The sequence below is a fragment of the Apis mellifera genome, linkage group LG14, assembly GCF_003254395.2.
Source record: "Apis mellifera strain DH4 linkage group LG14, Amel_HAv3.1, whole genome shotgun sequence".
Classification (NCBI taxonomy): Eukaryota; Metazoa; Arthropoda; class Insecta; order Hymenoptera; family Apidae; genus Apis; species Apis mellifera.
In genome coordinates, this window is record NC_037651.1 from 9,879,537 (window position 1) to 9,893,136 (window position 13,600).

Sequence of the window (13,600 nt, forward strand, 5' to 3'; positions counted from 1 at the left end):
TTCCATCTACTCTTAAGCCGTTCGTTACCCGGTGCATTTGTTTTGCATAGAAATGCTTATTGTCTCGTCGTTTCCACTCGTCGTTATTTTCATCCCTCGCGTTCCTCGAATTTGAGAGTTCTTAAAAATCAGTGGATCGTCTTAGCCGCGACTGTAGCGATCCCCAGACGATCCAATTTATCCCAAGGATCGCGATCCTCCCTCTCTCTTCCTCTTCAACGTAACCAAGCGTCTTGGCAGATTTTTCTCACCGCCCAGACTCCTCGATCGCTTAATCGCTTTCTCAACCCGAACGAATAATCATTTCGACGATACCTCGACGATTTTAACGAGCCTGTGTCCACGAACAGAGAAATAAATTCGCGTGTTTCGTAAAATTAACTTAACTCGAGGCCGCTTTTTTCTGCATGTGCGAAAGCGTAAAGCGTCGAAGGGAGGGAGGGGGAGGACGGATTATTCGTTAAATTATTTCCAGACGCGACGACGAAACTCGGTAATACTACGGGGGCTGGATGCATCGGGGTTGATTGGCGCAGCGGCACCGATCGTTGCATTTCCAATAATTGCGTGATCGATCCCTCCCCCCTTCCACCCTTTCGCTTCAGGATTCCTCCTCGTCCTTTTTTCCTTTTTTCCTTTTTTTTTTTCGGCTCCTCCTCGACGGAGGGAGGAAATATCGGGACCGATAGCTCGTCCGACGTGAATTACGCCTCGTTGGTCGCTCGACATTATTTAAGCGGTTGAGTTGCGCGGTTATAACCGCACGCCCTTCCCCCCCTCCCGTTCTATCTCCGCGTTCCACTCGTGGCTCCAATATTTTTTCTCTCTCTCTCTCTCTCTTTCCACCCCTCCTTTTTTTATCGACTCCGCATCGACACCGATGGCCCGCGTATTCCGACGCAAATCGATGCCAATCGAGGGAGAGGAGAAGGGATCGGATAACGCCTCGATAGACTCGAGGAAAACCTTTTTCCCTCTCTTATTCCGTCCCCTTTCCGCTTCCTTTTCCACGGAAAAATGCCCTCTCTCTCTCTCTCTTTCTTTCTCGAGGTCGACGAGCGAAAAAATTCGTCGTTAAATATTTATCGCGACATTTATCACGGCGCGAGAGGATTTTTCATCGATGAAAAGATTACGTGGGAAATTCCGTCGATCTTCATTATCGTCTTAAGTGGGATCGCCCGCTCGGGTGGCGGGAGGAGAGGAGATATGGCGGTGGTTGAAGGTGGTGGAGAGGATCTCGAGTTGGGACGAAGACGCGAGCAAAGTAGACGGTAATCTCTCTTCCGGCCTCGAGATTATAACGAATGTCCTCCTCTCGAATGACAGCTTTATCCCGATAAAATATCGCCCCATTAGAATTAATACCAAGTTTTTCTGGCTTCGAGTTACTTGGAGTTACTTGGAGTCGGGGTTCGTTTCCCGAATGGAAAGGGGGTGGGATCTCGTTAATCGTTTTTTTTTCTCTCCATCCTCCTCCTCCTCCTCTCTTGTTATCTCGCAACCGCGACGTTCGCGAGAAAAAACGTTCTTCTTTCTCGAGAGAGAGAGAGGGAGAGAGATTAAGAGAGTCAGAAGAAATTGACTCGCAACGATCCAACCGTTTCTCCACCGTTGAAAATCGAGCGTGAAACGCTGGAAATCGTGGATTCCTCCCCGAGCTGGTAATCGCCATCGCCATCAGTCGTGCGAGGAGGAACGAGTAAGAAGGGAGAGGAGGTGTATCAGCTGTTGCTTTCCTCCGCGTCCGTCGCGTCCGCTCCTCGTCTTCCTCGTCCAGCATCCGTCCGCGCTCCTCCCAGGGTCATTAAGAATCCATTAAGAGTTTTCCAAACTCGGGAAACTAAATATAAACTGGCTGCCGCGAGGCTGGCAGGTGGCGTCACGAGCGAAAGAGGAGTAGGAAGGAGGGACAAGCGTGCGATACAACAAACGGCTTTTCTCCTCCTCCTCCTCCGTTGTTTCGGCCGCTGATGGAAGGTGCTCGTAATTCCGAGCACGTATGTTTCGTCGACGTATCTTCCGTGCTTTCCCATTTTTTTCTCTTTCTTCTCCTCTCTCAAGAAGAAAATGACATAACGCCGCGCGATGCTATAGTTAGATCGGGCCGAATACGCGGAAACGCGGACCGTGACGAGAATTACGTGCCTCCCCCCCTGAATACGACGAAGAAAATATTATATAGAGAGAGAGAGATGCGCATAGATCTACTGACAAAGCGACGTATGCAGTTTGCGTTATAATAATAATAATGATAATTCGAGTCGTCCACTCGGACTCGAGTCGAATAACGATCGAATTACAACCTTCTCCCGTCTCTTTCTCCCCCCCTCTCTTTGGTAGATCGGTAGCCTGGAGATAAGCGTTGGTCGGAAGGAATTCCCCGATGTCTTCTTCCTCGAGAGAAACGACAAACGACGGCTCGGGCGAGGCGGGCGACGACGACGAGTGAAAGTTGGCCGGCCAACTCTGCGATCTTGCCGACAACGGCGTCTTATCCGAGGTGAAAGTCCCCTTTGCCGGGGACCACTCTGCGGTGAGTTTAATTGAAAACCGAAAGGCCTTCGAGAGAGGCGTATATAGCGCGAGATACTTGCACCATTGCTTTACACTATGTATATAGTCTGTCTTTCTCTCTTTCATTCCTGGAGGATTAATCATCTATTCACGTTCTACCGACTATATGTCCTTCGGCGATCAAGTCTGTTCGCCTCGCGCATGTTCTCACAATTCCCGACCTAGAAACGGACGCGTGACGCTCTTCTCCCAAGAATTTCTAATCCCAACTCTTTCCCCCGTTGCGTTTCGTTCGCGGCAGGGTTCGTTGATCCGAGGAGTCGTTGATCACCGGAAGTCGCCTCGATCATCTCCGTCGAACGGACAAACGTTCGAGAGATGATGAGGAGAGGTCACCTTGGAGAAAATTATGGCAAATAAAATGGCAAATACGTGGAAGGTTTGTCACTTCGATCGTACGAGAGTTCTCTTGCTTTCTTCCTTTTCAAGTTAGAATTACTTAGACGTAGTCGCAACTCTCCTGCTTGGAATCCCAAGGCGAACGTCCTCACGCGTTCCGCGCTGATTCAAGGAGATTCAGTTCGTCTTTCCACGCGCAGATCGGAGAAGAAGAGGAGGGGGACGAAGGTGTCACCTTGTAGAGCGACGCGGTCCAACTTGACCCCGAAGTACGAACGATCAGAGCGGGGACTAACGAACTCGTTGCTCGTTAACGGGACGAGCATTTCCCCCATTGTGGATCGGCGTGCATGGGGCTGCGGGCGGAAACCCCATGCTGCCTTTGCTTCCTCTGGGATCGCGTCCGTGGGATCCCCTTCGCCGTCCACCAATCTCCTCTCCTCCCTCGTGGACACTCGTCGTGGGTGCCGTTTGCGGAAAACGTCGTCCTTCCCCGTTTCCTTCCCCCCTTTTCCCTCGTAGAGATTCGGATAGAGAGACATATAGACACGATATCGTCTAATGAACGAGAGACAGACCCGTCATTAACCGTCCTCCTTTTTCTCCACCCTTTGTTTCGCCGGCCCAATCTCGCGCCGCATATTTGCACGCCGAGTTGCTTTATCGACCGCGGCTTGCTTTGAGAACTGCCCACCTCCTCCCCTCCCTCTTCTATAGCCGCCGGTATTCCAAATGAAATTTTTATTGAAAAATCGCGGGAATACGAATTTGCATCGCCGTTTCATTCGGGGGCCAAGCTATTAAAATTCCGCGAATCGAAATCGATTCGCGATCCCTTTGTCAAATGCGATTCTCTCTGTTTATCTCAAAAATTCAAAGTTTTCGCGCGTATAGGATTCCCTTCCCCTTGGATTTTTCCTTTTCTTCTTCTTTCCGTTTCTTTTTTTTTTTTTTCCTTTTTTAAGGAGATTATCGCGGACGATCTCGATTCCTAAGCATCCCTTTCAGATCCCTCGACCCTTTTGTAATTCTCTCCATCCAACTGTCCATCCGTCCTTTTCTTCCTGGGAAAAATATCCCGCGTACGACGCGCGAGCAAAGTCGGGGGAAGGGAGAGCAACTGTATCTGTGTGTATATCTGGTCAGCGAAATACATCCTGTGTATATCCCGAAGGGATCTCGGGAAAACGTGGTTGCAGGGAGCGTCCATATGTCATGTGGGACGCGCTACCCTACCCTCCTCCCCTTTCTTCAAATCAGAATGCCGCTGCGTCTGATCTGCGCAAAAATGCGGAGGAGGGGACGAAAAAGAAAACCACCAACGAAAGAAAGAAAGGGAAGGTAATCCGGAAGCCACCATCCCAGAACGAATCGTTTCCTTTCTTTCTTCTTCGAATTCTCTGGAAGGAAGGATGAGAGATGATTTCGATAGCGTGATATGGATAACTAGCAGGGAAGCTTGAAAGCTTGAAACTTTCCAGTCGAGAAACTATCCACTAGTTCGTGCTTATTGGAATTATAAAGCGAGTAGTTTCGTTATCGTAAGGGGAGAGGGAGGGCAGACGACCCCTCTCCACCTTTTGTTTCGTACACGCGCAATTTAACTTTAAACATTTAATATTTCCAAGGTTAATTAAAAAAGCGAGAGGGGGGATAGACTCGCTTTTATCGGCATCCACCGGTGTATATATATATATATATACGACGACGAAAAGTTTTCGGTTAAGGAATTCGGTTTATTGGAATGTTGGATCGTAGCGAGGTATCCTGTCTGCGAGATCCTTGGTAAATTGAACCGCGTAACTGTTATTAATTGACGTCTTGTACTCTAGCGAATTTTGAAGAAAAAAAGGAAAGAAAGTTTAAAGGAAAGGGAATGAAAAGAAGGGAAGACGAGGATAAAATAAACGGAAGGGAAGAAAATTAGATTCACAAACAAAAATATACAAGAACTGTCAAAAAAAAAAGAAAGAATAATTCCAGTAATAAAAGGAATGAGAATAAATAATAGAAATCCTTCTATAAGATAAAAGAAACAACGCGTGAAGATCTGTTAGATAACTTTCGAATCTCTCCACTCGAAAAGGATTAAAATTCGATCCTAACATCCGTTCCTCTCTCTCCCCCGATATTATTAATGTCAGTCTTTAAAGGGAAAAAAAAAGAGAAAGAACACATTGGACCTGGCGATAAACGGAGTATAACGACGTTGGCCAACTGCTCGGGGTGGTCTAGCTCGGTATTCGGAGGAGGAAGTTATCCGCTCGTTCCAAATATAGAGCGAAAGAAAGATCCGCGAGGTTCCGAATGCCGCGAGGGGAAAAAAAGGAAAGAAGAAGAAGGAGAAGAAAAAGAAAGATAACTCGAGCGGGAGGAAACGAAAGCCATATGGCCCTCTCGCAGAGGAGCGTGCCTCTACGTAGCGGCGGCCTAGGAGGGAGGGAAGTTTGGGCAACCCTCGTTGAAATATAGGGGTTAGGCCGCTAGGAAAGTTACGAGGCACGCGAGACTCTCGACCGAGAGCCGTTATTGCCGCAAAAGACACGAATATATCACCCACGCTTTCTTACCTTCCTCCTCCTCCTCCTCCTCCTCTTCCTTCCTTTCCCGATGGAAAACGCGTTTAACGCACGGGGGCCCCTAGGCGCGAACGACCAACAGCTTATCGTCCAGATTAGAGGCGTATAAATTACGACCACCGCCGTTTCACGCAAACCACCGCCGTTTCTTCTCTCTTTGTTCTTCTTCTCCCGCGCCGAGCGGAAGGCGACAGGACACTAATGGTGGAACTATTTTGACGCATGCGATCGTCTCGCTCGCCCTCGATAACGGAGGAGAGGAGAGGAATCACCATTAGCGTGTCTTGTGTGTCTATCGCTCCTCTTATCCTCCGCCCTTCCATTACGAGAAATGGCGAAAACTCGATAACGAGGAGCGAAAAAAAGAAAGGAAAAGTAAATCGCTTTCTCTCGAGAGGAAGAAAAAGAGAGGAAGGAAGGAAGGAAGGAAGGAAGGATCGCGTGACCGATCATCCCGATGGATTCGAGGAGAGAGGGGAGGGGTGAAGGATACACCATTAGGTTTATCATAACTCGAGACCGTAACTCGCCTCGTTGGAATACAATATCCGATAACCGTGTTCGTTTCCTCTCGCTGTATTGTACGAATTTCTTCGAATTCCGATAACTCGAATTTCGCGCGCTTCTTCTCCCCCCTTTTTCCCTTCGAGAAGATAGGAAGAGAAGGCGCGAGAAGGAAAAGAAGAATAAACGAAAAATTCCGTTTATCGGTGAAGGGAGATGATATCCCCCTGAGGAGGAACGTGGATATTAGAATTTCCTTCTTTTCTTCTCGTACGTATGAACGAGTCCGTTAAGCGTCCATTTCCTTTCCTCGCGTATTAGCTGCACGATTTCGCAGCTATCGTTTACAGATACACGTTGAACCGGCAATTTTCTCTCGTGATCCCTTCCTGATAGAAAATCGAAGAGTTTAATCTCCGCAACCGATCGGTCGAGAAAGGAAGAATAGAGAAGAGATATTTTCAACGAAATGTTTAAAAGAATGTTTAAAAGATAGTTGTTTCAGCAAACACCATCACCCATCCGATCGGGAAAACGAAAGAAAAGAGAATCTCTTCTTCGAGTTATTAATTATCCAAACGGCTCTAAACGCGCGCCCCGTTAATTAAAGCTGGTTGGATCGACGCTCGATCTCGATGCGCGACTCGGTTGCGCGCGGAGTTGGCCGCGGCTCACTTTCACCCGGTTGCGAAATCTCGGGTCTCGCGAGAAACGACGACGAGCCCGGTCAATCAAACGCTTATGCGATTTTCGCGCTGCGTATTTCGCAACGACGCGAAACGAACGAGTGGGTGGACGGGATGGAAACGACGCAAACGTTGCCAAATATCGAGCGAAGCTTGTTTGTTTATCCGTACGATGGGGAGGAAGACTCGAGTTCGACCCCTGTATTTTCGTAGCGCGAATTGATGTTGAGCAGGGCGAAAATATCTTATCGTTTTTAATTATTAGGTTGGCGGGAAAAGAATGAATGGATTCCATTATTCTCATCATCTTTTTTCGAGGAAACGAGAGGAGGAGAGTTTAGGAGGAAAAAGGGGAGGTTCTAAATCGAAAGGGGTGTTTTTAAATTCGATGGTTGCGCAACAACGCGTGAATAAAAGGAAGATTCGACGAAAATCCTTGAGAAATAAATCTGGACGCGATCTCCCTGCACGATCTTCTCCGCATTCTAACGGAACGGAAATAGAATTTGTCGCGGACAAATCCATGGATCTGGATCTTTCGAACCACGATCAAAAGAAAAAGTTGGAAAATAAAAAAAAAGAAAAAAAAAGCGATCGCCCAAGGTATAATAATTTCGAGTGTATAACTTTCTCTCCTCCCTCGTTTCCATCTTCCGTTCTATATATTCCTTTTTTCTTCTCCTTTTTTTCCCCTTCCCCCTCCTCCTCCTCCGAACTATACGTCTCTCTCTCCTTTGTTACGTTTACGAGTCTCCTCGGATCCCAAGTAAAATCTCCTCCCTCACCCTCTGCTATCCTCCATCCTCTCCCCGTTCTTTGCTCCCTCCTCCCCCTATCCACCGTGCTTACCGCTCGTCTCCAGCGTGAGTGCAGCCGTGAAATAAATCCGTATATTCCGGAGGGTCTTAAATTCGACCGGAAATAGAATTTGTCCCGAGGCGGTCGCGGAACCCAATGACGCGAGAAGAGAAGAGAACGAAACTTGGGAAGAATCGGAGTGGTGAAACGGATGGGAGAGGAAAAATGAGAGGAAGAGGGGAAGGGAATTGTAGGAAGAGGGTGGTCGCTTTCCTTTCGTCGAAACGTCATCGAAGGAGGAGGAATTTCATTCTCCCCCGAGTAGAAAGAAAACGAAAACAAGCCCGGGTCAGGATTTACGACCAGCAGTCGAAAAGGAGTTGAAATATTCGCGCCGTATTTTACGACGAGATCGACGAGCGTTGACCGGTATATATATAGGAATATCGAGGGGGATAAGGTTTCGGGTTTGGATTAAAATTTTAAATATCGATGTTTCGATCTCTCTCTCTCTCTCTCTTTCCACCCGCTTCGTTCGAAAGTTCAAAGGACGTTTTATAATGCCATCGGCGGGAGGAAGAAGTGCTCGTTAGAGGCGCAGTGGCGAACGATTGTGTACCAGTGTCTACCACGGTTGCACCTGTTCAAGTGCTATTAGAGAGACGGCTTAAAATTTTCACGAGCCTCTCGAGGGGGCGAAGCCTTCTGCCGAAATCTGCAATTTGGCGGGATCCATCGTGAGCGGGCACTCGGAAGGAAAGGAAGTCTACGCTGGGAGAGAATAGGAAAAAGCGAGCGAGGCCTTTGCACGCTGAAGAAGGTGGCCAACCACCTCCGGAGTGGTAGCGACCCGAGCTGCTAGACGATCCTCGTCGTGTTTACATCTGCTTCGAAGGAAGTCGAAAGTAAAAAAAGGAGGCAAGAAGAGGAGAGGGAAAAAAAAAAAATGAGAAATCGTGGCTTATCAAAGGAAGGCAAGATATATACCAAACCTCCTCCCTCCCCCTTGAAAGCTGCCGCTCTTCCTCGACAGGCCTCGTCGTTTCTTCTCTTCGCTCCCTCTCTCCTCCTCTCTCTCTCTCTCTCGAGACGCGAAACTGTTTTCGGCAATTGCTACCGGTTCTTGTCAAAAAGTTGAAAGAGCGAGGCTGGTGAAAAGAGGCACTACGTGGATTTCTAACGTGGCCAGAGAGAGGAAAGAAGGAAGGAGGAGAAGGACGAGAGTAGAGGAGGAGGAGGAGGAGGAGGACATCTTAAATTTTTTACGAGACCACTCGTGAGCAATGGCAACGGAAGAAGGCAAGCACCGGCAAGCGCGTTGGCAGAGAGCTAGGAGGCGCTGCACACCCGCCACCCAACCACCACCGGCATTTCACCCGAGTCTGCAATTTCCGCGGATGCATCTTGGCTGGCCTGGCTAGAGCAAGGGAAGAAGCAAAGGGGGAAGGAGGGGAAGGTCTTTGCCCGCTTTAGAAGAACTCCTAAAGCGCGCCCTCCATCTCCTCCTCGGCCCACCTTCCCACTATATTTTGGTACTCTAGAATTTCGTGCTTCCTCCGCTTCCCCCCCTCACCTTTTCTTCTTCGTCTTCCAACACCCAACTCCTCCTTCTCTTCTCTTCTCCATCTTCTTTCTCTTTCTTTCCTTCTCCCTCTCTCTCTCTCTTGTCCGTCAAAGAATAGCGGCCTACCGGAGCGAAAGCTCGAACGAGGATGCTTCTCTCTCTCTCTCTTTCGACTCGTAGTCTCTTTCTCTCTCTCGCTCGCGCGTTCATTTCTCGCGGTTCTCTCGTGTGCCTCGGAGGGAAGAGCGAGAGAGAGAGAGAGAGAGAGAGAGAGAGACGGATAAACGCATGGTATTGATCCCGAAACCCCTTGCCTCTCATCCCATTCCTAGCTAGCACCCCTTCCACTCCACATCGACGAACCCCGAACTTGCGTCTCCTTTCCTCTCTCTCTCTTTCGGTATTCGCCCCCTCCTTCTCTTCAGACTCGGCTGGATGACTGGTTAACAGGAACCGACGAGTTACGCGAATTTCGCATCGCATGTGTGATGCAGCTTGACCTTGAACTAGAAGTTACTTCTTACCCCCGGCCGCGTAGTTATATACGTGCACGCCACGCTTTTGTCGTCTTCCTCTCTCTCCCTCCTTCTCTTTCTTCTTCCTCCTCGTCGAATGACAAGGAACCTCGCCAAGAGAAGGGAGGGAACGTTGAGCCTCGCGTCGTTTGGCGAGGAATACGATCGAGAGACAAGGATCTCTCTGCAGGTGCCAAACCGTGGATGGCAACGTTCGATGAATCTCGCGAGAATATGGAGAGGAAAAAAAGTTCGGTCACGTTTGGAGAGAAGCTCGTTTGCGCTCGATGAATCTCGATACACGAGGAGGGGGGCGAGTTTATTCGAGTTTATTCGGTGTCGAGGGTGGAAGGCGACTTTCCTCTCCCGATGAAAGTAAAGCGGCGCAAAAGCGTCTCCAAAGTTGGGCTCACGGTTTAACTTGATCGAAGTCGGCTGTCGTCTTTAACCTTTCGAAACTTTCTTCAACGATCGATTCTTCGACGGCGATCGCGAAGTTTCGAACCTTGGCGAATTTGAATTTATCGTCGCTTCGACTTTTCCCATCCTTTATTCTTCTCTCTTTCTCTCTCTCTCTCACCGTCTCCGTTGCCGGTCTTGAATTTATACAATCGCTTTTCTCTCCTTTGCAACGTACGTTGTACCCCGTTTCGAAAAAAACTGTCTCCAACTTTGCGAGGGTAACCAGAAAAATAAAAGAAGAGAAAGATAAGGGAAGAGGTACAATGTCCATTGGGGAGGAGCACGCTTCATAAATTTCGAAACTTTTACCGTTTAAAAAAAAAAGTATCTCGAAGTAAGAAACAAAAGACGAGAGAGAGAGAGAGAGAGAGAAGGGAACTTGCATAAAACGAGGATGCCGTTGTTTCAATTTAGGGATGTCATTAGAGCGGATTCGGAATACCGTGAGGGATGGGAATAGAGTAGAGGTGTCTCGTCGTCGAGGGTTGAAACGATAGGTGGGAACGACGAGGGAAAGGATATTTCGCGAGATTTTAATTAATGCGGTTGATCTTTGTTTTTTTTCTTCCAGGCGAGGCGGCGTCCGCGAGAGATTCGTCGTCGACGAAACGAAGGAGAGGAAAAAAGAAGAAAGAGAATCGAAGAGAACGAGGAGGAAAAGGAGAGGAAATGCGAGAGATCTCGGCTGTTCGTTGAGGGCGAAACGGCGAAGAGCAGCTTTGTGCAGCTTTGCGGAGGAAGAGGGGGGGCGGGGGGGAAAAAGGAAAAAGTCAAAAACGCAGTTTGTACGCAGGCATCGGGAGCGGTACTTCCGGTAGAAATAAAATCGAGCCGTGCGGTAGATGCAGCCGCGTCCACGTGGGCCGCTCGTTCCGTGGAAGCGAACAGGGGCCAAGCGCGGCAACGAGACACGTAACGGCGACGAGATCGTTTGGACGGGCCTAATCGCGGTTCATGGTATAGGAGGAATCCGATCGTTGCTTTTCGGGCGGAGAGGGGAGGGGAGGAGCGTGGGGAAGAGGTGAGTGAGAGCGAGGAAGGGGGCGGGGGGGAGGAGAGAGACGCGTCGCTCCGCGCGTGGATCGGCGCGGGCGTGTGGAGGTTGGTTCGCGGGGAGGGCGCGAGGAAGGGGGCGGTTGGAAGGGTTCCGCGACCTGGAGCAGGAGCAGGGGGAGGAGGGGGAGGAGGGAGAGGCTAGGACGAGAGGGTGGTTGCGCGTCGTGGTCGCGTGACGCGCGAGGAAAGTGCCGGGGGACGGGCGGGAGGAGGAGGAGGAGGAGGAGGAGGCATGAGGAGGAGAGAGTGACGACGCTGCCGGTGCTGCAGCCTCGCACGGATCGTGAGAGGACCGGCGGCCCCACGGTGGGGCTGCGATAAGAATGGCCCCCTTCAATATGGCGGGCGTAGCAGGCCTTCTAGCCACCTGCGCCGCCGCTGCTGCTTCCGCTGCTTACCTTCTGCCGTTGCTGCTGTTGCTGATCTGCCCGCGAGGGACCCACGCGGACCCAGGTAACTCTCTTTTTGTATACTCCTCTCTCTCTCTCTTTCTCTTTCTGTCTTCCGCCTCTTATCTTCCATATATATATATATATATATATATATACACCTCCATTCAAAATCACCGCTTCCCACGATTTAGCTCGAATTATCTCGAGCTGAGCCTTAAAACTTTTCTCCCCGGTTTATATTTCTTCCTCTCATTCTTTTTCTTCTTCTTCTTTCTCTATTAGAGTAAGTTATTAGGTTTTATTACGCACTGGAAGGAAGGGGGAGCGGACACGTTTGAATGGATCTATAGGAAATCGCGCAGCGCTCTATCCAAGGATCATAAGAGAGGATGATAGTTGCGGACGACACCTCGGGACACGATACGCGATTGCCATTTCCTTCTGTATACTTAGCCGGAGATGCATCGATTAAGTCGTACGCCAGACGCGTAACCCTTCTTTCTTCTTCTTCTCCTTCTTCTTCTTCCTCCTCTATCGAGAGAAGAAATTCTCTCCCGGTACGGTGCACCGGTGTTTCGAGTCGTTTTATGGACGACATAATTACCATCTTCCCCCGAGAAGAAAATCGAGAGATACTCGTTCTCCATTTTTTCTTTCCCTTTCTTTCCTTTCTTCTTTTTTTCTTTTCTTTCTGGAAACGGTGACGAGGTCGATCGATAGATTTCTCGATACGACCAACGTCGATCGTTTGCTTGTAAATAACTTAATTAACGTTGAAGCGCCGCCAACTAATGGAATGTCGTTTATCGAAGATACCATTCCTCCGAGCTGCTTCCCGACACTTTTAAATCGCGTTACCTCGACAACCGTACTCTCCTCGACGAAATGGACGACGATGGACGTTCCGATCCCGTTGGAATCCCGTCTCTTTTTTTCCTTCTCCCTTTTTTCTTTCTTTCTTCCCATCCGTTCACGCATTCCTCGAGCCTGTTCTTACGTTTCCTTCACTAGGTGACCATCGATATGCATCGCGACGAATCGATCCTCCTCTCCGCGCCCCCGAGAAGGGAACTCGATGTTGGCTAACACACACATAAAATCCTCGAACGCGCGCGACTCGAACGACGGTGTTCTCGTGCGCTGATATTTGCCGAGTGCTCGATCCATAACCACCACCTCGAGTCGAGAATATTCATCGCGGAGGGAAAAAATTTCTCGCGTGATTCCCGCTTAATCAAGGAAAGTAAGCGAGCAATCCTTGCTTGCGTTCACGATCCATCCTCGACTAGAGCCGGGGACGGGATGATTCTTAAACGATTCGAGACGATGGACGTAGTATCTATCCGAGAAATTTATTCGAACGTTACCCGGAACGTTTTCCATATTTATGACGAAGAAAAAAGAGAAAAATTTCTTTCTTCTCTTCGCCCCGGGCTCTTGGATCCGTCTCTTTCACCCCCCCGTCCTTTCGTCGGGGCAATAACGATAATTTCGTAATGCGGACCAATCTTGGGAATTGCGGGATCGTTGGAAATGGTGGTGGTGGCGCTGCATTAAAAGGGGATCATTTGGACATCGAGGAAAGGATGTAGAAAAAGAAGAGGGATATATATATATATATACATACACATAGACTCCTCTCCGAAATTGAGCGGCAAACCGATCTCAACTGGGCCTGTTTACTCTACGTGAGCCGATTTCTGGATGAAAATCCGTTTCCGTTTTTTTTATACATCGAGAACAAGGTTCTTCCCCGAAGAAGAAGATTCCACTCACGAACATCGTTCTGCCAAAAAAGATAGGTTAGTTCGATCTTGGAATCGAATTTTAAGATCGATCGATAAGACGTCGGATGTAAATCCGTTTGATGGAATTTTTACCTCCATCTCTCTCTTTCTCTCTTCGTAGACGATCGTAGACACGCGGGAAATGCTTGTACGCCGCTGCCACCTGGGAATTGGCCCGATACGGGGGGGGAAGGGAAGAAGTTTGGATCCGAAGGAATCTCTGGAGAGCGTCCCCCGATGATGGGGGACCAACTTTGTTTCCTTCGACCTTGGATAAACGAAACCCGAGATGCCTCGTTACCCTTGCGCTATCCTATTGGATGATTGGGCTCGTGTTCCGT

At 49.1% G+C, this 13,600-nt stretch overlaps 1 protein-coding gene and 1 non-coding gene across 19 annotated transcripts in view; one reads left to right on the top strand and one right to left on the bottom strand.

Annotated features, from left to right (window-relative positions):
• EphR (Eph receptor tyrosine kinase) overlaps positions 1-13,600 on the top strand; it is a 77,106-nt gene that overhangs the window by 13,618 nt on the left and 49,888 nt on the right. For all 18 annotated transcript variants that reach the window (XM_016915987.2, XM_006565596.3, XM_006565587.3 and 15 more), the window contains exon 2: positions 10,596-11,533. In XM_016915987.2, coding sequence (XP_016771476.1) covers positions 11,404-11,533 — 130 coding nt within the window. In that variant the 5' untranslated portion in view covers positions 10,596-11,403. The remainder of the gene's footprint in view (positions 1-10,595; positions 11,534-13,600) is intronic.
• Mir3790 (microRNA 3790) lies at positions 187-284 on the bottom strand. The gene has a single exon (NR_039489.1). It is a non-coding gene; the product is annotated as a microRNA 3790 (primary transcript).